The sequence below is a fragment of the Sander vitreus genome, chromosome 16 (genome assembly GCF_031162955.1).
Source record: "Sander vitreus isolate 19-12246 chromosome 16, sanVit1, whole genome shotgun sequence".
Taxonomy (NCBI): domain Eukaryota; kingdom Metazoa; phylum Chordata; class Actinopteri; order Perciformes; family Percidae; genus Sander; species Sander vitreus.
This window is the reverse complement of record NC_135870.1, coordinates 2,841,338-2,862,594: the sequence shown is the minus strand read 5'-3', so window position 1 is coordinate 2,862,594 and position 21,257 is coordinate 2,841,338. Positions and strand designations below refer to the sequence as shown.

Below are 21,257 nucleotides of genomic sequence, written 5' to 3'. Positions count from 1 at the left end.
CTTCCTCCCTTCCTTCCTTCCTCCCTCCCTTCCTCCCTCCCTTCCTTCCTTCCTCCCTCCCTCCCTCCCTCCCTTCCTTCCTTCCTCCCTCCCTCTCTTCCTTCCTTCCTCCCTTCCTCCCTTCCTTCCTCCCTCCCTTCCTTCCTCCCTTCCTTCCTTCCTCCCTCCCTTCCTCCCTCCCTTCCTCCCTTCCTCCCTTCCTTCCCTCCCTCCCTTCCCTTCCTTCCCTCCCTCCCTCCCTCCTTCCTTCCTCCCTTCCTTCCTCCCTCCCTTCCCTCCCTTCCTCCCTTCCTTCCTCCCTCCTTCCTTCCTCCCTTCCTTCCTCCCTTCCTCTCCCTCCCTTTCTTCCTTCCTTCCCTCCTTCCTTCCTCCCTCCCTTCCTCCCTCCCTTCCTTCCTCTCTTCCTCCCTCCCTTCCTTCCTTCCTCCCTCCCTTCCTTCCTTCCTTCCTTCCTTCCTTCCTCCCTTCCCTTCCTCTCCTTCCCTCCCTCTCCTTCCTTCCCTTCCTTCCCTTCCCTCCCTCCCTTCCTCCCTCCCTCCCTTCCTCTTCCTTCCTTCCTCCCTTCCTTCCTCCCTTCCCTTCCTTCCTCCTCCCTTCCCTTCCTCCCTTCCCTTCCCTTCCTTCCTTCCTCCCTTCCTTCCTTCCTTCCTCCCTCCCTTCCTTCCCTTCCCTTCCTCCCTCCCTTCCTTCCTTCCTTCCTTCCCTTCCTTCCTTCCCTCCCTTCCTCCCTTCCCTCCCTCCCTTCCTTCCTTCCTTCCTTCCTTCCTTCCTCCCTTCCTTCCCTCTCTTCCTCCCTTCCTCCCTCCCTTCCTTCCTCCCTCCCTTTCTTCCTTCCTTCCTCCCTGCCTTCCTCCTCCCTTCCTTCCTTCCTCCCTCCCTTCCTTTCCTCCTCCCTCCTCCTTCCTCCCTCCCTCCTCTCCTTCTCCCTCCTTCCTTCCTTCCTTCCCTCCTCCCTTCAGTTCCCTTCCTTCCTTCCTCCCTCCTTCCCTTCCTTCCCTTCCTTCCTTCCTTCCTCTCTTCCTTCCTCTCTTCCCTCCCTTCCTTCCTCCCTTACCCTTCCCTCCCTCCCTCCCTCCTTCCTTCCTCCCTCCCTTCCTTCCCTCTCCTACCTTTCCTTCCTCCTTCCCTCTCTTCCTTCCTCCCTCCTTCCTTCCCTTCCCTTCCCCTTCCTTCCTTCCTTCCTTCCTCCTCCTTCCTTTCTTCCTCCCTTCCTTCCCTTCCCTCTCCCCCTCCTCCCTTTCTTCCCTTCCTTCCTTCCCTCTCCTCCCTTCCTTTCCTTCCTCCCTCCCACCCTTCCTTCCTCCTTCCTTCCTTCCTCTCTCACTCCTCCCTCCCCTCCCTCTTCCTCCACTCGCCTTCGTGTTCCTCTTGCTTCCTTCCTTCCTTCCTTCCTTCCTTCCTTCCTCTCTTCCTTCCTCTCTTCCTTCCTCTCCTCCCTTCCTTCCTCCCTCCCTTCCTCCCTCCCTTTCTTCCTTCCTTCCTCCCTCCCTTCTCCCCTGCCTTCCTTCCTTCCTCCCTGCCTTTCTCCCTCCCTTCCTTCCTTCCTCCCTCCCTTCCTTCATCCCTCCCTCCCTCCTTCCCTCCTCCTTCATTTCATCTCTCTCCTCTCACCCTCCATCTTCCTTCCTTCCTCCCTCCCTCCCTTCCTTTCTTCCTCCCTCCCACCCTTCCTTCCTCCCTTCCTTCCTTCCTCTCTTCCTCCCTCTCTTCCTTTCTTCCTTCCTTCCTTCCTTCCTCCCTCCCTTCCTCCCTTCCTTCCTTCCTTCCTCCCTGTTTTTTTTTACAAGTCTGTCGCTTTTTACAAAGTTTTTGATACTGTTTTCCACCTATTCTTGCCTTTCTTCCTTCTTTCTACCGACTTTTTCCAAGTTTTTACGTTTTCTTTTAAAGTTTTTGTCGCCTTTGTCCATCCGTACTTAAATGTTTTTCAGCTACATGGCTGTTGTTGTCTGTCTATCGCTGGTCAGGCGGGTACTTGGCTTAAAAACACAATTCAAATGGGGTACATTATTGAAAAAAGTTTGAGAACCAACCACTGTCATAAGACAATAAGCTGGTGTCATGAACAGGAGTTCAGCCTGGGTAAGCTTGCACTTTACGGCTATTTTGCAAAGTTATTCATAAACGTAAATAATGATGATGAATGATGGTGCGACGGCAGCTTCTACGGCACGTTGAGACAAGAGACAAGCATCTGAAATGGACGTGGTCAGTCTGTTGAAGGCCCTGCTACATGTTAGCCTCGTTAGACCGTCCTGATCTCGCGAGCTCCAGTTTTCCACTCGCAGATCAGTCTGGCATCTTGAGACAGAGAAAATTTGAAGCCATTCGCGAAACGACCGACCAATCAGCGTTGGTTACAAGAAGCGACTGTTCAGTCTAAACAGCATGGCGGCTTCCACGGATGAGATGAGCGTAGCTATCGCGCAAGTTTTATCTGAATTAGAAAGTATTCCTTCGTTGAAAGAAGATTGAAAGATGTTGTTGCTCTTCTCCCGACTGGTTTCGGCAACAGTTTGATATATCGTTGATCTGATTGGTTGATTTGGCCCATCTATCACCAACATAGGTGGTGATAGACGGATGGTTTATCCAATCAGCTCACCAGTATTTTCGCCCCTTCCCAAAAGTTCTCCAACGGAAAGTTCCCAGATGGATATGCCGAGCAAATGCGAAGCAATCCATCTGACGGAGTCAGGTTTGCTACATGTAGCTACATAGCAGGAACCCTGTTGTGCGTCTGCCCTGTTTCTGATACCGTGGCGGCAGAAATGTTGCTGTGGCGGGCCGCCACTACAAAATCAACACAGAGGAAACACTGAACTGGATGAATTTAATTGCGGCTTTTTTCTAAAAGGAGAGTAAATATAATTTTGTGCTCAGTTTTTTTGTTTGTTTGCCCTGCTGTGAAAAAATGGGGGATCTTCTACAGAGGGAAAATGCGGGACAGGATACCTACATTTAAATAAGTGGTGAACCCCAGTAGAGGAAAGGACTGAGGCATGTCTCAGAGGGTGACAGCAGAGGTGTTATTCTTGTTTGTTTGTGTATTTGTGCCTATCGCAGTGACACCTTCGTCAGTAGGGTCGGGCATCGTTTGGATTTTAACAATTCTGATTCTTCCTTTTGATTCCGGTTCTCCTCGATTCTCGATTCCAGTTCTTTGAGAGGTGGAGTTGAAACTGATCACATGACTATTTTCTAGAGATAGCTTTTCACGTGCTCGGCCATGACCGGCGACCGACAGGTCTGTCTGACATATGCCGATTTCATGCCGGTCAACGCTACAATTAACGGACAACATCAGTTATACCAGTTACAGTTCTCAAGGACGCACGCGCACACGGACGCCACAGCACAGTCTCTTTTTCCTTTCTCTCAACTTTTCCGCCGTGTGTCGTGCGTACCCGCTCGCGGTGTGAAGCGCGTGTCCGCGCTATTCTCGCACATGTCGGGAACCTCGTGAATTAACCTGCAACATGTCAGCTGTTTGGAGATTCTTCAGCGTGTGTGCAGAAGATAAGTTTGCAATATGCAACACCTGCAAGGAAAGAGTAGAGCGTGGAGGGACGACACCAAAAACCCAAATCACATTTTTTTAGTTGGATATTGGATGTGAAAAGAAGGAAATGGTTCTAACGTTGCTCTTTAGATGTGTGTGAATTTCCCACAGCAGGAGTACTTTATATAGTTTTGTTTTATAGTGATCCATTATCTGTTCAACACATGTTCTATTAAAGAAAAGATAGAAAATAAATATGTGTGTGTGCTGTAAAGTGGTTAGAAAAAATGAAATCGGAATCGGCCTAGAAAGTTGTAATTGGTGCATCTCTACTATTTTCACAAATAAGAGCTGCTTACTGAGCTCCAAGGCTGCAACACAACAAGCGCCTGGCCGCTACGGAAACCAAAACTTGCGCATGTTAAATTGGGAAGCGATGATTGGATCTGAAACCAAATCTGAAACTGGAATCGTAATTTTTGAACCGATTCGTCAGCACAACCATAACTCCCCGAACTGAATGATGCCTGACCAGATTGATATTGAACATTCATCACTGAAGGTTAAATTAATCATGTAATAAACATCAATATTGGGGCGGCTGTGGCTCAGGTGGTAGAGCGGGTCGTCCTTTAACCACAAGGCTAACCTCCTGAAGTGTCCTTGAGCAAGACACTGAACCCTAAGTTGCTCCCGATAAGTCTGGATCAACGTCAGCACATTTCCAGGATGATTTCCTTGCGTATGACCCTTCGCCTTCTGCTCTCTGTGCGTTGACGTTCTCAAACTCCGTTCCCTTCGGGAAACAGCAACAAAGTACAGTACTTGAGTAGATGTTGAACTTTTGCTTTAAATATTAGTATTATTGAACGTGATGAACGTGTTTGTGTTCTGCAGCTGGACGTCCATCACAGACTACATCGATCAGCAGTTCGAACATTATTTCAGAGACGAGAGCGGACTTAACAGGAAGAACATCCAGGACAACCGGGTGCACTGCTGCCTCTACTTCATACCTCCGTTTGGACACGGGTAAAACACACACACACACACACACACACACACACACGCACACACACATACGCACACACACACACATACGCACACACACACATACGCACACGCGCACACACACACACGCACGCACGCATGCACGCACGCAGGCACACACACACAGACACACACATGTACACACACACATGTACGCACACACAATCACACACACACACACGCACACACACACATACGCACACACACACACATACACGCACACGCGCACACACACACATGCACGCACGCATGCACGCACGCAGGCACACACACACAGACACACACGTACACACACACATGTACGCACACACAATCACACGCACACACACGCATGCACGCACGCACACACACATGCATGCACGCACACACAAAGACACACACACACAGTCGAGTACACACATACATGCACGCACACACAAACACACACACTCACGAACACACACACACATGCATGCGCACACGCATGCACGCACACACGCATGCACGCACGCACACACAAACACACACGCACACACAGTTGAGTACACACACGTGGCATTTTTGTTCATGCGTGTGTTATTAAAATGCTCAGTGAAGTTCATGTCGTCCCGCAGGCTCCGTCCCATTGACATCCAGTTCATGCAGGCACTGCAGGACAAAGTGAATGTGGTTCCTCTCATCGCCAAGGCCGACTGCCTCACGCCCACCGAGATAAAGAAACTCAAAGAGCGGGTAAGAAAGTAGGAGTTGTTCATTCAGTCATCACAAAACAACAATTGTAAACACATCACAGTGTAAACTCAGTAAATAGTGACTGAAAAGGCTTTAGGCTGAAACTAAAACTTACATACGTCCTATAGCCTATGGTCCTATGTCCTATGGTCCTATAGCCTATGGTCCTATGTCCTATGGTCCTATAGCCTATGGTCCTATGTCCTATGGTCCTATAGCCTATGGTCCTATGTCCTATGGTCCTATGTCCTATGGTCCTATATCCTATGGTCCTATGTCCTATGGTCCTATGTCCTATGGTCCTATATCCTATGGTCCTATGTCCTATGGTCCTATGTCCTATGGTCCTATATCATATGGTCCTATGGCCTATGGTCCTATATCCTATGGTCCACTTGTTGTCCATCCAGGTCAAAAGTGAAATTGAATTTTTTTGTGCTTTTTTCATAATTTATGGCTCTTTTTTATGCTTTTGACACTTTTTAAAACGTTTTTGTCACTTTTTTCAACTTTTTGTTTTAAATTCATGGTCAGTATACCTAACTTAAATGACATTATACCTAATTTTTGAGTTAAAGGTCCTATGACATGCTGCTTTTTGGATGCTTTTATATAGGCCTTAGTGGTCCCCTAATACTGTATCTGAAGTCTCTTTTATATAGACCTTAGTGGTCCCCTAATACTGTATCTGAAGTCTCTTTTATATAGGCCTTAGTGGTCCCCTAATACTGTATCTGAAGTCTCTTTTATATAGACCTTAGTGGTCCCCTAATACTGTATCTGAAGTCTCTTTTATATAGACCTTAGTGGTCCCCTAATACTGTATCTGAAGTCTCTTTTATATAGACCTTAGTGGTCCCCTAATACTGTATCTGACGTCTCTTTCCTAAAATTCAGCCTTGGTGCAGAATTACAGCCACTAGAGCCAGTCCCACAATGAGCTTTCCTTAGGATGAGACATTTCTGTGTCTGTAGCTTTAAATGCTATTGAGGAGGAGAGAGGAGGGGGGCAAGGTGGAGGGTGGGGGTGTGGCCTTGACTAACTGCCACTTTGCTTGTTTCCAAGCCATGATGTCTCTCTCTCTCTCATGGGGGGGCCAAATTCTCTGGGCGGGTAAAGCAGAGAAAGGGGAGGTAACCTTTCCCCTTATGATGTCATAAAGGGAAGATCCAGATCGACCCATCTGAGCTTTCATTTTCTCAAAGGCAGAGCAGGATACCCAGGGCTCGGTTTACACCTATCACCATTTCTAGCCACTGGGGGACCATAGGCAGGCTGGGGGAACTCACATTAATGTTAAAAAAAACCTCAAAAGTGAAATGTTCATGCCATGGGACCTTTAGAAATTTAGAAATTATGAATTATTTTGACTAATAGTTAAGATCAACGGATGTTGAGTGGATCACAGTCTGGTTTATGTCAAAGTTTAGTCAGGACACCATTTAAACGTGTTTTTAAAATGTTCTAAAAATGTAATAAAATACCCCAAATTCAATGAAAGTAATCATTAATTTTACCTGCAAAGAACGTTGTATGGGTACATCCATGCATCCAAGTTATATTTGGGCATTTTGGTTCAGAGAAACCCATATTTCAAAACTTTGAAAACGGGTCAAGGGTTAAGGGTATTTGCAAATAACCTAAATCCCTATGAGTGTCAAATCAATATGTTCAGAACAAACTCAGCTTTCTGTTTACTGAGGGCCAAATGTGTCCTAGAGCAATGTGTAAAGATAGCCTGGCTCCGCCCCCCTACGTACTTCCGCTCAATTTTCATTTCCCTTCAGTACTCCGTCTGGGTTTGCGGTATATTCTTGGGTTTTCTCCGGTCGATCTTTACTGGTCCAATCAGCGAACAGAGGGAGTGGCTGAGAACGATGACATTGAGGTTGTGCTCTAGTTTGAGTTGTAGTTCTGTAATGGCGGCGGAGAAAGATGCGAGCGAATCCATTCGGTCCGTTGTGGCAACGCTGCCGAATATCCAGAAGTTAAAGCCCGAGCAAGAACAGTCTTTGCTGAGTTGTGTTGGTGGCCATGATGTTGTGGTCCTCCTCCCCACGGGGTTCAGGAACAGTTTGATTTTCCAGCTCGCTCCGTTAGTGGTGAAGGAGTTGGCTAAAGCTAACGCTAGCGATGCTAAGCTGACGTCACGACCAAACGTTAGCGATTGGTTACGGCAGATCCAGAGCGGCTCTGGGCAGATCCAATAGTTTTAAACTTCAACAGAGTACCCGCCTTCAAGGAAGTAACACTTGTCAATAGAGAGAGGCCAGACTCTCTGGACCAATGAAATGCACCAGAGTCTGGTAGGACCAGGCTAATGTACCAGAGTCTGGTAGGACCAGGCTAATGTACCAGAGTCTGGTAGGACCAGGCTATTAGACCAGAGTCTGGTAGGACCAGGCTAATGTACCAGAGTCTGGTAGGACCAGGCTATTAGACCAGAGTCTGGTAGGACCAGGCTATTAGACCAGAGTCTGGTAGGACCAGGCTAATGTACCAGAGTTTGGTAGGACCAGGCTAGTGTACCAGAGTCTGGTAGGACCAGGCTATTAGACCAGAGTCTGGTAGGACCAGGCTAATGTACCAGAGTTTGGTAGGACCAGGCTAGTGTACCAGAGTCGCATCAAATCCGCCTCGGTTGTTCACACTGCGGCCGCATTGAATAAAATCCGACCTGGGTCTGATTCAGGACCACATATGGAAGTGGTCTAAATCTGATTTGAAAAACTCAGATCTGGGCAAGATTTGAGTGTTCACACTACTTCTGAAGAAGTCTGGCCTGGTCACTTGACCCCCCTCAAATTAAGGCCACTTTTGCCTGCAGTCTGAACGTAGCCATAGAGACACAGCGCATCGCGTCATACTCTCAAAGCCACGCCCACCGGAGCAGAAAACAACTCTCCGCTCTCCGTTGACTTGTATTGAGTGAAGGTTTCCTCCTCGTCAATTCCGTCGGCAAACAACAGAAAAAAGCCTAAAAGCTGCTGTGTGGTGATATACCGTAAACTGCTAACAATGTGAAGAACCCAGAACTTCAGTTTTTATAAGCTGCCGACCCGAAAAACTGCGAAAAGAAGAATTTCGGACGCAACCATAGACATCAACTGACTTCAATTAAATCAAAACTAGAAGGATCATACCGTAACCATAGCCTGATCCTACAAGACTCTGGTACATTATAGCCTGGTCCTACCAGACTCTGGTCCACTAGCCTGGTCCTACCAGACTCTGGTCCACTAGCCTGGTCCTACCAGACACTGGTCCATTAGTCTGGTCCTACCAGACTCTGGTACACTAGCCTGGTCCTACCAGACTCTGGTACACTAGCCTGGTCCTACCAGACTCTGGTACACTAGCCTGGTCCTACCAGACTCTGGTACATTATAGTCTGGTCCTACCAGACTCTGGTACACTAGCCTGGTCCTACCAGACTCTGGTACACTAGCCTGGTCCTACCAGACTCTGGTCCATTAGTCTGGTCCTACCAGACTCTGGTCCACTAGCCTGGTCCTACCAGACTCTGGTACACTAGCCTGGTCCTACCAGACTCTGGTCCACTAGTCTGTGTGTACAGTACAGAGCTGGAGTCAGGATGTGGTTAGCCTAGCTTAGCATGAAGACTGGAAACAGGGGGAAACAGCTAGCCTGGTTCTGTCCAAAGTACTACGGACACCTCTAAAGTTGTCTTAATTAACATGATTCATCTCGTTTGTTTTATCCATAAATGGAAAGAAATGTAAAAAACGTTTGAATGGCTGCCCACATCTCAGATTTACGGCGGAGCATTAGGGCCACATCAAGGGGAAAAAAAATATTTATATAATTTTTATTTATTTTGCATTTCGAGAATAAAGTCGAAATGTCGAGAAAAAACGTGATATTTCAAGAATCAAGTCAGACTTTTGAGAATAGCCTAAACCAAACTACTATAGCTTTACCTATAGTCTTCTACACTATATGATCATGTACACACACACATGCATGCACACACAAACACACACACAAACACACTCACACACACACTCACACACATGCACGCACACACACACACACTCACACACGTACGCACGCACACACACACTCACATACACACTCACACACATGCATGCACACACAAACACACACACAAACACACTCACACACACACACACACACACACACGTACGTACGCACGCACACTCACATACACACTCACACACGCGCGCACGCACACACACACACTCACATACACACTCACTCACACACGTATGCACGCACGCACACACACTCATACACATGCACACACGCACACACACTCACACACGCACGCACGCACACACACTCACACACATACGCACGCACACACACACAAACACTCACAAACGTACGCACACACACACACACACTCACATACACACTCACACACACACTCACACACATACGCACGCACACACACATACACACACACACACACACACACACTCACACACGCGCGCACGCACGCACACACACTCACATACACACTCACACACATGCACGCACACACACACTCACACACGTACGCACGCACACACACTCACACACGCACGCACGCACACACACACACTCACATACACACTCACACACATGCACGCACGCACACACACACACCACATACACACTCACACACACACTCACGCACGCACGCACACACACACACACACACTCACATACACACACGCACACACGCACGCACACACACACAAACACACACAAACTCACACACGTACGCACGCACACACACACACACACACACTCACATACACACTCACACACATGCACGCACACACACACACACACGCATGCACGCACACACAGTCATGTGATGATATAATCGGTTTTAATAACAAGGAAATTCTTTCTCTTTTAGCGCATGAACACAGTTAGGTGATAAGTATTAGGACTTTGAAGAGATTGTACCGAAAATTGCGCCTGTTCAGAAGGAGAAACCACACAAACTTGGAAGAGGTGGCCGTATTCCTGCGAACTGAAATAGCTTGTAATGGACAGATGCAATAAGGGTATCGATGGTTACACCTACGCACAATACAGAGAGGACACGTTGTATCACAGGACACAATAAGACAACTGATCCACTTGTTTTACCTGAAGGAGTGGAGCTCAGGCGAGCACGGCGCTCCAAGGATGTAACCCATAGCCCATATCTACGATGTTGCCTACAAGGCAGCTGGCATGGCGGACAGTCGCTCTGATGTGATTAAGTGATAAAGGAGTTGAATCTGTTCTCGCCATTTCAACTTTATTTTCGAAATGGCAAAATAAATAAATAAATAAATCTTCCTCCTTCATTTTTTCCCCCTTGATGTGGCCATAATGCTCCGTCGTACAGATTTGTTCAGGGGCTAAACTGATAGGAACGTGCATTTGTCCCTTGGTTTGTTTATGTTCACACGGCACTTATGACAAAGAAAAGCAGCAGATTCCCACATTTAAGTAGTGTAAAACCAGAAAATGTTTGGCTTTTTCCTTCAAAAATTGACTGAAATTAATAGTTGTTGAACTAGGCCTTTAAAATGTTCTTTTTTAGGATTCTGAATCTGATCTGATCTAATGCTGTATCTTTTGTCTCGTGTTGAGAGATATATATATATAAAGTTCTGATTGAAAAAGGCTGAATAGCATTAAAACCAACAAACACATTAGTATTCTGATTCAGTGAAGCACATGACAGCCGAGAAGAGGAGGCAGTTGAGTTTGAAGAGGTTTGGAAATACGCTCGGCAGTAGTTTGGGGTTCAGTGTCAGCTCGTTTTAGTCGTGCATGACTCATTTCTCCTCACCGATTTTATCTGGACAGAGTTTGAAAGCTTTCTTTCAGGGGAGCAACTTCCTGCTGCATTTTACTCAGTGGGAGTGTTTGTGTGTGTTTCTGCTGATATCCATCAAATCTTGTGTGTGTGTGTGTGTGTGTGTGTGTGTGTGTGTGTGTGTGTGTGTGTGTGTGTGTGTGTGTGTGTTTCTGCTGATATCCATCACATTGTGTGCGTGCGTGCGTGTGTGTGTGTGTGTGTGTGTGTGTGTGTGTGTGTGTGTTTCTGCTGATATCCATCACATCGTGTGCGTGCGTGTGTGTGTGTGTTGTCCTTCCAGCTGAGGGAAGAGATTGACAGGGAAGGGATAAAGGTCTACCAGTTCCCCGACTGCGACTCTGACGAGGACGAGGAGTTCAAGCGGCAAGATAAAGAGCTGAAGGTGAGCCGAGGAGTCTGACTCATTCATTCTCATTGGTGTTTTGCAGTGGCTGCAATGTAACCCTAACGGACAAATGTTTACCCTCAGTGTCTACTTCAAGTGCCGTTTTAATCACTGATATTTTGCCGGCGACAGGCTCAGATTATTATTCTAAGTGTCTGACAAAATTATGGAAAGGATCCCTACAGAGATAGACCTTTTAGTTCAAGAATAAGATCCTGAAACAGTCCCGAAATCCCCATCACCAAACCCACCAGACTCCATGTAAATAATCAGGACTTTTAGCGTGTATAGAGCCAGCATATTTCCACCAGACTCCATGTAAATAATCAGGACTTTTAGTGTGTATAGAGCCAGCATATTTCCACCAGACTCCATGTAAATAATCAGGACTTTTAGCGTGTATAGAGCCAGCATATTTCCACCAGACTCCATGTAAATAATCAGGACTTTTAGCGTGTATAGAGCCAGCATATCTCCACCAGACTCCATGTAAATAATCAGGACTTTTAGCGTGTATAGAGCCAGCATATTTCCACCAGACTCCATGTAAATAATCAGGACTTTTAGTGTGTATAGAGCCAGCATATTTCCACCAGACTCCATGTAAATAATCAGGACTTTTAGTGTGTATAGAGCCAGCATATTTCCACCAGACTCCATGTAAATAATCAGGACTTTTAGCGTGTATAGAGCCAGCATATCTCCACATGTAAATGGGTGAATTAAGGGTTTATTTCAGCCAAACCAGAGTGGTGATTGTTTGTACAGTGGAAAGCCAAACCGAGACGGCTTTTGAATTAAGTGTGTGTTAGGATGTTTATGGGTTTTGTGGTGCAGGAGAGCACTCCGTTCGCAGTGATCGGCAGCAACACTGTGGTCGAAGCCCGAGGTCAGAGAGTGAGAGGGAGGCTCTACCCGTGGGGCATCGTCGAGGGTAAGAAACTCTCCGCAGCGGTTTTCAAAAACCTCACTTATCACGACAACACTAATTTTCAGTGACCGAGCAGCCCTGATGCCAATCTTGATACCTTTAAACGTAGATTAAAACCCTACTTATTCAGTCTGGCTTTCACATAATGTCTTGTTATTTTATGGTCTTGTGTTGATACTTACTTATGCATTTTTTTATATTAACAGTTTATTGTTTTGTTTATTTTTATAATGATTTATACGTTTTTATTTATTTTATAATGACTGATATTGTGGAGATTTGTAACTGTCTGTATTGTATCTCTGTTTTTAGCTGCTGTTTTCCACTCACTTTGTTTTGCATTTTGTTATGTTTGAAATGTGCTATATATATATATATATATATATATATATATATATATATATATATATATATATATATATATAAAGCTTCATTGATTGATTGATTGATTGTCCTGTATGCAGTGGAGAACCCGTCCCACTGTGACTTTGTGAAGCTGAGGACCATGCTGATAAGAACCCACATGCACGACCTGAAGGACATCACCAACGACATTCACTATGAGAACTACAGAGCTCAGTGCATCCACACCATGACCAGGTGTGTGTGTGTGTGTGTGTGTGTGTGTGTGTGTGTGTGTGTGTGTGTGTGTGTGCGTGCGTATGTGTGTGTCAGAGATGGGGACTCGAGTCTGAGACTCGGACTCGAGTCGCACTTAAGTCGCACAACCAGCTGACTTCAGAATTGACTCGGACTCGACCCAAAAGACTTCAGACTCGAGCTTCGAGACTCGTCAACAACCTGTTTTCATGCAATTATTGCTTTGTCAAATCTAAATGTATTCATGTATTTCTATTTTCTTCTATTGGCGCGTATACGTTGGGGAAACGTATGACGAGCTGCATGTCTCCTGCCCTTTGCCATAATGTGCTACATCACGCATGCGTTATGCCTTATGTGCACGCACTCATCAAAAAATACATTGACATGGTGACACCAAATCCTCCTGGAGTTGTGCCTTTTGTCATTAGTTTTGCTTTCAATAACTTGGTAAACAGTGGCAGTAAGCTAACAGCTACATCCAAGGTGTGAGGCACCAAGATAAATGATGCCGGATCAACAACGTCGGACTTCATCAGGCATCTCCAAACGCACCCAGATAGGTCAGTCACTCACACACTAATGTGAAAAGAGACGTTACGTTTAGCATATATCGTCACAGGTAACAAGCTAACCATTGCAAAGTGTTGTGCTAATGCTGGGAACAGGCACATTGTATCTTATAGTTAGTGGTTGCTGAGGCTCAGACATCCATGGCGCACAGGAGGCGGGACGCACGGATCCATCTCCCCAGGAACAAACGCTGTGTCGGGTGATGAGTGCTCAAGTACTCAACTAATTTAAACCAATCACAATCATCTTGGGTGGCGCTAAGTTTTGGACGCAGCAGCGGTGGCTCTGCTAAAAAGTCTCAAGAAGGAACTTGTTTTGGTGGAACATTTGCACCTCGCAAAAGAAAACGCCACATATAATATTAAATGAAGTTAACTGTTGACACAATACAGTAACGTGAGCTATTTAAATCAGCTGATACATGGTTAAACCTCATTGGCTCTTACCAGTGTATCCAAATATTCTTCAGAACTTAACATTTTCAGCGTATAGGTCACTAGCTCGGAGTTTGTTGTTGTTTCTCGTAGCTAAGGGAGTTTGAGAACGGCATCACACAGACGGCCAGATGTACGAGTTAAGTACTGGTGCTATGATACGACTGAGTGCAGACTGAGATATTCTGCTGGAACGGAATGTGAACGCTGAGTCGGAGAGTCACTGTCATCTTTGATTTCTTCCAGTAACGGTAATATTGCATGGCTGCTTAATCTGTAGCGCTTAAAGGTCCCATGGCATGAAAATTTCACTTTTGAGGTTTTTTTTAACATTAATGTGAGTTCCCCCAGCCTGCCTATGGTCCCCCAGTGGCTAGAAATGGTGATAGGTGTAAACCGAGCCCTGGGTATCCTGCTCTGCCTTTGAGAAAATGAAAGCTCAGATGGGCCGATCTGGAATCTTCCCTTTATGACGTCATAAGGGGAAAGGTTACCTCCCCTTTCTCTGCTTTACCCGCCCAGAGAATTTGGCCCCCCCATGAGAGAGAGAGAGAGACATCATGGCTTGCAAACAAGCAAAGTGGCAGTTAGTCAAGGCCACACCCCCACCCTCCACCTTGCCCCCCCCCTCTCTCTCCTCCTCAATAGTATTTAAAGCTCCAGACACAGAAATGGCACATCCTAAGGAAAGCTCATTGTGGGACTGGCTCTAGTGGCTGTAAGGCTGAATTTTGGGAAAGCGACTTCAGATACAGTATTAGGGGACCACTAAGGTCTATATAAAAGAGACTTCAGATACAGTATTAGGGGACCACTAAGGCCTATATAAAAGAGACTTCAGATACAGTATTAGTGGACCACTAAGGTCTATATAAAAGAGACTTCAGATACAGTATTAGGGGACCACTAAGGCCTATATAAAAGAGACTTCAGATACAGTATTAGGGGACCACTAAGGCCTATATAAAAGAGACTTCAGATACAGTATTAGGGGACCACTAAGGTCTATATAAAAGAGACTTCAGATACAGTATTAGGGGACCACTAAGGCCTATATAAAAGAGACTTCAGATACAGTATTAGGGGACCACTAAGGTCTATATAAAAGAGACTTCAGATACAGTATTAGGCGACCACTAAGGCCTATATAAAAGCATCTAAAAAGCAGCATGTCATAGGACCTTTAATGATTTTGTGTTCACTCAACTGAAAAAGTGTGATCCTTGTGGCAAAAATCCTATCGGCTTGTCTCCTTGGCCTATGTCTTCGTCTTGCTCGCAGTACTGCTGCCATTTCACCAGGAGGCATATGCAAGGAAACCCGCTTCCTGGTTTACACCTGCTTTTTAGAGGCGAAGAATTTTCACCGCAAAATAGAGGCGCGCTTTCACAGGCGTTTTTTGTACCTCAGTGCGACCTGTTTGTACATACCTCGCCATGCTTTTACGCACACGTTGCGAAACAAATACGCCTGAAGTGGGCACAAAAGCGTGAGTACATCTGGCCCTGAGAGCGGAAGGAGCGGGGCAAAGCCTGACATCTGGCACATGATGTCAGGCTTTTACTGGAAATGTACTTCCGTTGAGCCAAACTAGCCTGTGCAGATTGTCGTGCAACATAATAATCCATATTTAGTGAGCGTGTTGTGAAACATGACTGTGAAGAGGAAATGGAGAGGATTACTTGTTTAACTAACTTGCAAAAATTCAAGCCTGTGCCAGTGGATTTTTCAAGCCTGCAGTTTCAGGAACAAATGAAAAAAGGGTGACTTGTTGTTATCATCCTCCATGTTTGTCTTCTATCTTAAAGCAGGATGAATGCAGACCGGGTGGAGAGCCCCATCCCTCTCCTGCCGATGTCCGCACCGGACGTGGAGACGGAGAAACTCATCAAAAGGAAAGATGACGAAGTGAGTGGAAAAGAAAATCTGACAATATTGAATAATGCATTGCAGCAGGAATTACATAAGCATGTGTGTGATGTGAAATGATGACCCAAATGTTTTGTTATGTAAGCTGTCTCTTCATCCTCCTCCTGTCTTTTTTTTTTAATTTTTTTTTTTATCACCTCTGCAGCTGAGGAAGATGCAGCAGATGCTTCAGAAGATGCAGCAGCAGATGCATGACCATGACCTGTGACCTCTCGTCCTACTGATGTTACAGGAGACAAAACGGAACGAGAATTAAACATTTCAATCTTCATGAAATCCATTTCTCCAGGGGATGAGAGGAAGAATTATTCCGATATATTTACAGTCAATATTTCTCATGATTTAAAAATGAAAGAGTAGATGCATGGGAGGTGTAGTTCGACCTTACTTTAATATTTTTTTCTTTCATTCAATAGTCATTAGCCAAGTGAGTCTAGGTAGGCAATAGAGAGTAGATTGCACTTTGTTACCTTTAGATCACAGTAGATTTCTACTTGAACATACTAAATGAGATAATGCACCATACCCTGAATTCATTTAATAGTTTATGCACTGATTGGGTGGGAACCTACTGTATGTGTGTGTGGAGCATCAAAATGAAATGGATAGAAAGGCCATTGAACTGTTTGCTGCCGTAAACTGTGTCACAGCTCGCATGGGGGAGGAGAGCGGCCCGACGCAGCTCAGGAGACGATTTGTTAGTTGGCTAACGTTAGCTTACTAACCACGCCGCGCCCCAGGCTTGTCAGGTGATCATCTGCCAAAAAACTGATTGCTGTCCATGGTAGCGTACGCAGCCTGTTAAAGCTGTATTGCCCAGTTAAAGCGACACTAAAGAACGTTTTCCGCTTCGGTCCCCCTACAGGTTGGAAGTGTAATTGTCCATTACCGCTGTCGTATTGTCTCATTATGTCTCATTCGAGCTACAGATCCGCTTCCCCATCTGGCAAGCTTGCATAGTGCGGTTATAGCTGCCGTTCACCCTGTGACGAGTTGATGAACCACTGAAACAATTTTGGAAACATTATTTTAAGGTACATTATTTTGGTGCAAGTTTGCCAGCTCGGGTAGCAGATCTGTAGTTCGAATGAGACATAAGAATAATGGTGACGGTAACGGTAATGGACAATTCCGCTTCCACTTTAGTGTTGCTTTAATATGTATCCGCAGCTCACTTGGAAAACTGTGTGTTACTGGATGTATTGCTCCTCTAAAAACGGGTAAAAAGTTCTGTTTAGGCTATGATGTGTCAGATATAAGCCTCATGAATGAAATCAAGTCATTTTGAGGCAGAAACAACCTTTCAAACACAAGGGAGGAGCTGCCATCACTTTTTGGCAAGTGTAACCGTGAATTTTATCGGTTGTATAGCCCCTTTAAAACATTTTTTTCAACAGCTAAAAAGGGGAGCGTTCCTATGTTCCCACAGCCCTATGTTCCCACAGCCCAATGTTCCCACAGCCCTATGGTCCCACAGCCCTATGTTCCCACAGCCCAATGTTCCCACAGCCCTATGTTCCCACAGCTCTATGGTCCCACAGCCCTATGTTCCCACAGCCCTATGTTCCCACAGCCCAATGTTCCCACAGCCCAATGTTCCCACATTTCCTTTTTCATAAATTTGGATCAGATTTTATCCCCCTTTCTCTTTAATTTGGTAGCCAATTACACCCAACCTATTATCCAGTAGCAATGGACTACAGATGGAATGTAACCCTAACCCTAACATAGAAATGTGGGAACATAGGGCTAACCCCTTAAAAAGTACTGGGTGGGCTGTAATCTGTCAGATATACGTAAGGCTCATGAATGAAAATGACTTTTCAGTGACCAGGAAGAAGTGGAAAAAATGACTTGATTGGTTGTGACGTAGCCATGGCAATGGTACACATTAAAATAGCTGCCGCGCTGACCATCCTGATACATTAATGGAAATGGAAATGGAAATGGCCTCTCTATCAGTTTGATTTCTATGGTGTGGAGAGATCGCTGATGGTTTGCAACTTTGGTTCTAACTAAAGTGTGTGCGTGCGTGCGTGTGTGTGTGTGTGTGTGCGTGTGTGTGTGCGTGTCTGTGTGTGTGTGTGTGTGTGTGCGTGTGTGTGTGTGTGTGTGTGTGTGCGTGTGCGTGTGCGTGTGTGTGCTTATTAAGGAGTATCAGCATGATTATCAGAAAAGCCATGATAAATACAATCTTGTCCTTATATAAAACTTTTAACCATGAATTTTCTGGAACAAAGTACTGCAGTGTACAATCACAAGGAAAGGAGGAAAGAAATAATTATGTAAAAGCAATCCTACAGTACACTAATTCTGGGTTTTTGTGTGTGTATAATATACAACAATCAGTATTACACACTATCCCATAGCTATTACGTGTTACAAATGTGATTTCAGTGACCCCTTAAAATGTACACAAGCCTCCTGGTGTAGATACTAGTTAAGTATTTAACACTGTCCAAGCCTTACATACTTGCAGAGAAACAATTAAGATCCCAACAATGTATTAGCTTTATAATAATAATAGTAATAATAATTTTTGTTCATATAGCGCTTTTTAAAACCGTGTTACTGAGTGCTTGGGATAAGTAACAGGGTTAAAAAAAACTAAATAAAGTCTTTGTTTTCATCTAAAAGTGTCTGTTTTCTTATGTCAGTGAAGTGTAAAGTAAGTGAATGTGTGCATTGACTTTGATATTGATAGATACTTTATTGATCCCCAAGGGGAAATTAAAGGTCCCAGTAGCTTACAGACATCACACACAACATACACATACATCATAAACATGATGATAATATAACAAATCCATATGAATAATATGGACAATAAAAGAAAAACTATTAAGTAAAAAATCTGCATGCAGTCTGCATGGTGAGGTGCTCTATGAGAGGGTGTGTCATGGTGGTAGTGCAAATAAGTCCAAAAGTGCGAGGATGATGTCTAGAGACCAGCATTAAATATGGACAATATAAGAGAATAATGCAGTAAACAGTGGACAGTCAGTACATAACTATTGTTATTAAGATAAGATAGACTTTATTAATCCTACACTGGGGAACATTTTTGTTGTTATATGAGGTAGTGGAAGTGGTGGAGAAGGAGGAGAGGCAGACAGACTATGCAGAGAAGTCTCCTCTTCCCTTTCAACCAAGGTTTTGGATATTCACCTTTTTGTTTAATGTTATTTTTATTTTTTAATGACAAAATTGTCATGATTTAGGACATTTGAAAATAGTTTTGTCTAAAGTTCTCACACAAATCCACTACAGTTAAAAGCCAGCTTTATCACCTCAAAAAGTCTATATGGTGAATATGTTTGCAAACAGTTGCTTATATTTATACATTGAGCAGACATTATAAACAACATTGGCAATGGCAATACTTTTGAAAAACTATGCAACTTTTGCAGAAAGGTGACCATGGTATACGTGCAGTTTAGTGTCTCAAATCCCCCCATACAATGTCCTTAATTATGAACCTGCTAAACCACCTGTGCTGTTTAATTAATCTAATTAATGTGCGTGTGAGAAGTTTGCCGCTCAAAAAGTCATTAAGTAATTTTGTTCCAAATGTGCATTATTTACAAGTGATAAAATGGCAGGGCGACCCCGTTCTTCGGAAACGATTGTGGCAAATGAGGCCAAATGTTTTCCCGGCACTAATACACACAGTTGCCACAATATATCAAGGGGGTAAGCTTCCCTTCAGAGCTCAAACCTCCTATGGCGCCATTTTGATGCTACAAAACGATCACCCGACGTTAGCATCCCATTGATTCCCATTCATTTTGACGTCACTTTTGACAGCGAATAACTTTACGTGTGAAGTGTTTAAAGACTCTATTTGTCCGTTGTTTATTTCTAAAGAAACACAACAATGTATAAAAGGCTCCATTACCTTGTACCTCACGTTATGGCTCCGTAGCAGACGTTTTTGTAAAAAATAGGCTAACGATTGTGTCATAACCACGAGACTTACTGTCTCATAGTAGAGGAGTTACCGTATAGTACAGGAGAAGCTCTCAGGCAGTTTGGACTTCCATTAGCTGTTTAAGTGTAATGACTAATGTTAACTATCATTTTAGTGATCAATAATGAGCCTGTGTCTATGTTATCTCCTTACATATACCTACGCTCTCCGTCTCTGCTAGATTGGGAATGATTGAGATTTCTCTTGGCACAGCTACCAGAAGACTTCCAACTTTCAGACAGGTTGCTCACGTCACATCTACGTCTTCAAGCTCAGTTTGAGGCTGCTCAGTAACGCTCAGCCATCACTGGAAATATGACACGTGCCTTTGGTGTGGGAGACCTGGGTTTGATTCCCACTGGGATACATCAACCAATGTGTCCCTGAGCATGACACTTAACCCCTAGTTGCTCCAGACCTCTGCGACCTCTGACATATATAGCAATTGTAAGTTGCTAATGTAATGACTTAGAGGCGTTCAGTCATAATCCTGCAGATGGTAGCTTTGGGACACTAATAAACTAACCTGTCTCAAATAACACCCTCATCATTTGGGACACTCAGTTTTTGAAAATAATTTGGGACACTAAACTGCATGTATACCAATGACCACAGGAGAATGGTAAACCCAATAGCACAAGTAGAGAAGAGTCATAAAATACTGACAGTTAACAGAAATGCATACTATTTTCTAGCTTAAGCTAACATAAGACACCATTAACTTGAAGCTAATGTTACACAATCACCTCCAATGATGATTTGTTATTTTCACCTCTTATACAGTAGGCCTTATTTTCCCAGTTTTTGCATAACAAAATAAGATTAAATTACTTTATTATTATTTTTAGAAAGCCTTTGGTCTAGTGTTTTTTTTTGGAGTACACCCTTAACAAATACAAAGCGTTGACAGCTATGCTAGCAGCTCTTTGAGGCTGTAACGTTACTTAGCAACAAGGGACTGTATGCTGAGCTAAATGCTAATGCCAGCGTTCTAACATGCTCACAGACAGTGAGTGATGATGCAGTTTTCATCACATTTGAGTGACTGAGCACATTTCAGAGGTCGGAGGGGAAACAGCGCACTTTGTTTGTTTACTAGAAAGTTGTGTTTTCGGGGTGACAAGACGATATATTATAGTAAGTCTTAAAACTGCGCTGCTGATATGGAAACATTTTGGATTTCGAGCCGACGAAAGAGGTGAGGCAGTTAGATAAGACAAGCCTAGTTAGCATGCTAACATTAGCTAATTAGCACAGCTGAGGCTGAGGGGAATGCTTTTAGTTTTACAGGTATTTGTACATAAATTCAAGTATTGACCA

General features: G+C 44.5%; 1 protein-coding gene across 2 annotated transcripts in view; it reads left to right on the top strand.

The window, feature by feature from the left end:
• septin5b (septin 5b) overlaps window positions 1-18,603 on the top strand; it is a 32,319-nt gene extending 13,716 nt beyond the window's left edge. Inside the window, exons 6-12 of one of the 2 annotated variants that reach the window (XM_078271735.1) lie at window positions 4,400-4,534; window positions 5,146-5,263; window positions 11,396-11,497; window positions 12,338-12,434; window positions 12,896-13,031; window positions 15,850-15,946; window positions 16,113-18,603. In XM_078271735.1, coding sequence (XP_078127861.1) covers window positions 4,400-4,534; window positions 5,146-5,263; window positions 11,396-11,497; window positions 12,338-12,434; window positions 12,896-13,031; window positions 15,850-15,946; window positions 16,113-16,175 — 748 coding nt within the window. In that variant the 3' untranslated portion in view covers window positions 16,176-18,603. Of the gene's footprint in view, window positions 1-4,399; window positions 4,535-5,145; window positions 5,264-11,395; window positions 11,498-12,337; window positions 12,435-12,895; window positions 13,032-15,846; window positions 15,947-16,112 lie in introns of both variants that reach the window. The other variant, XM_078271734.1, reaches the window with a different exon arrangement.
• The last annotated feature ends 2,654 nt before the right edge of the window (window positions 18,604-21,257 follow it).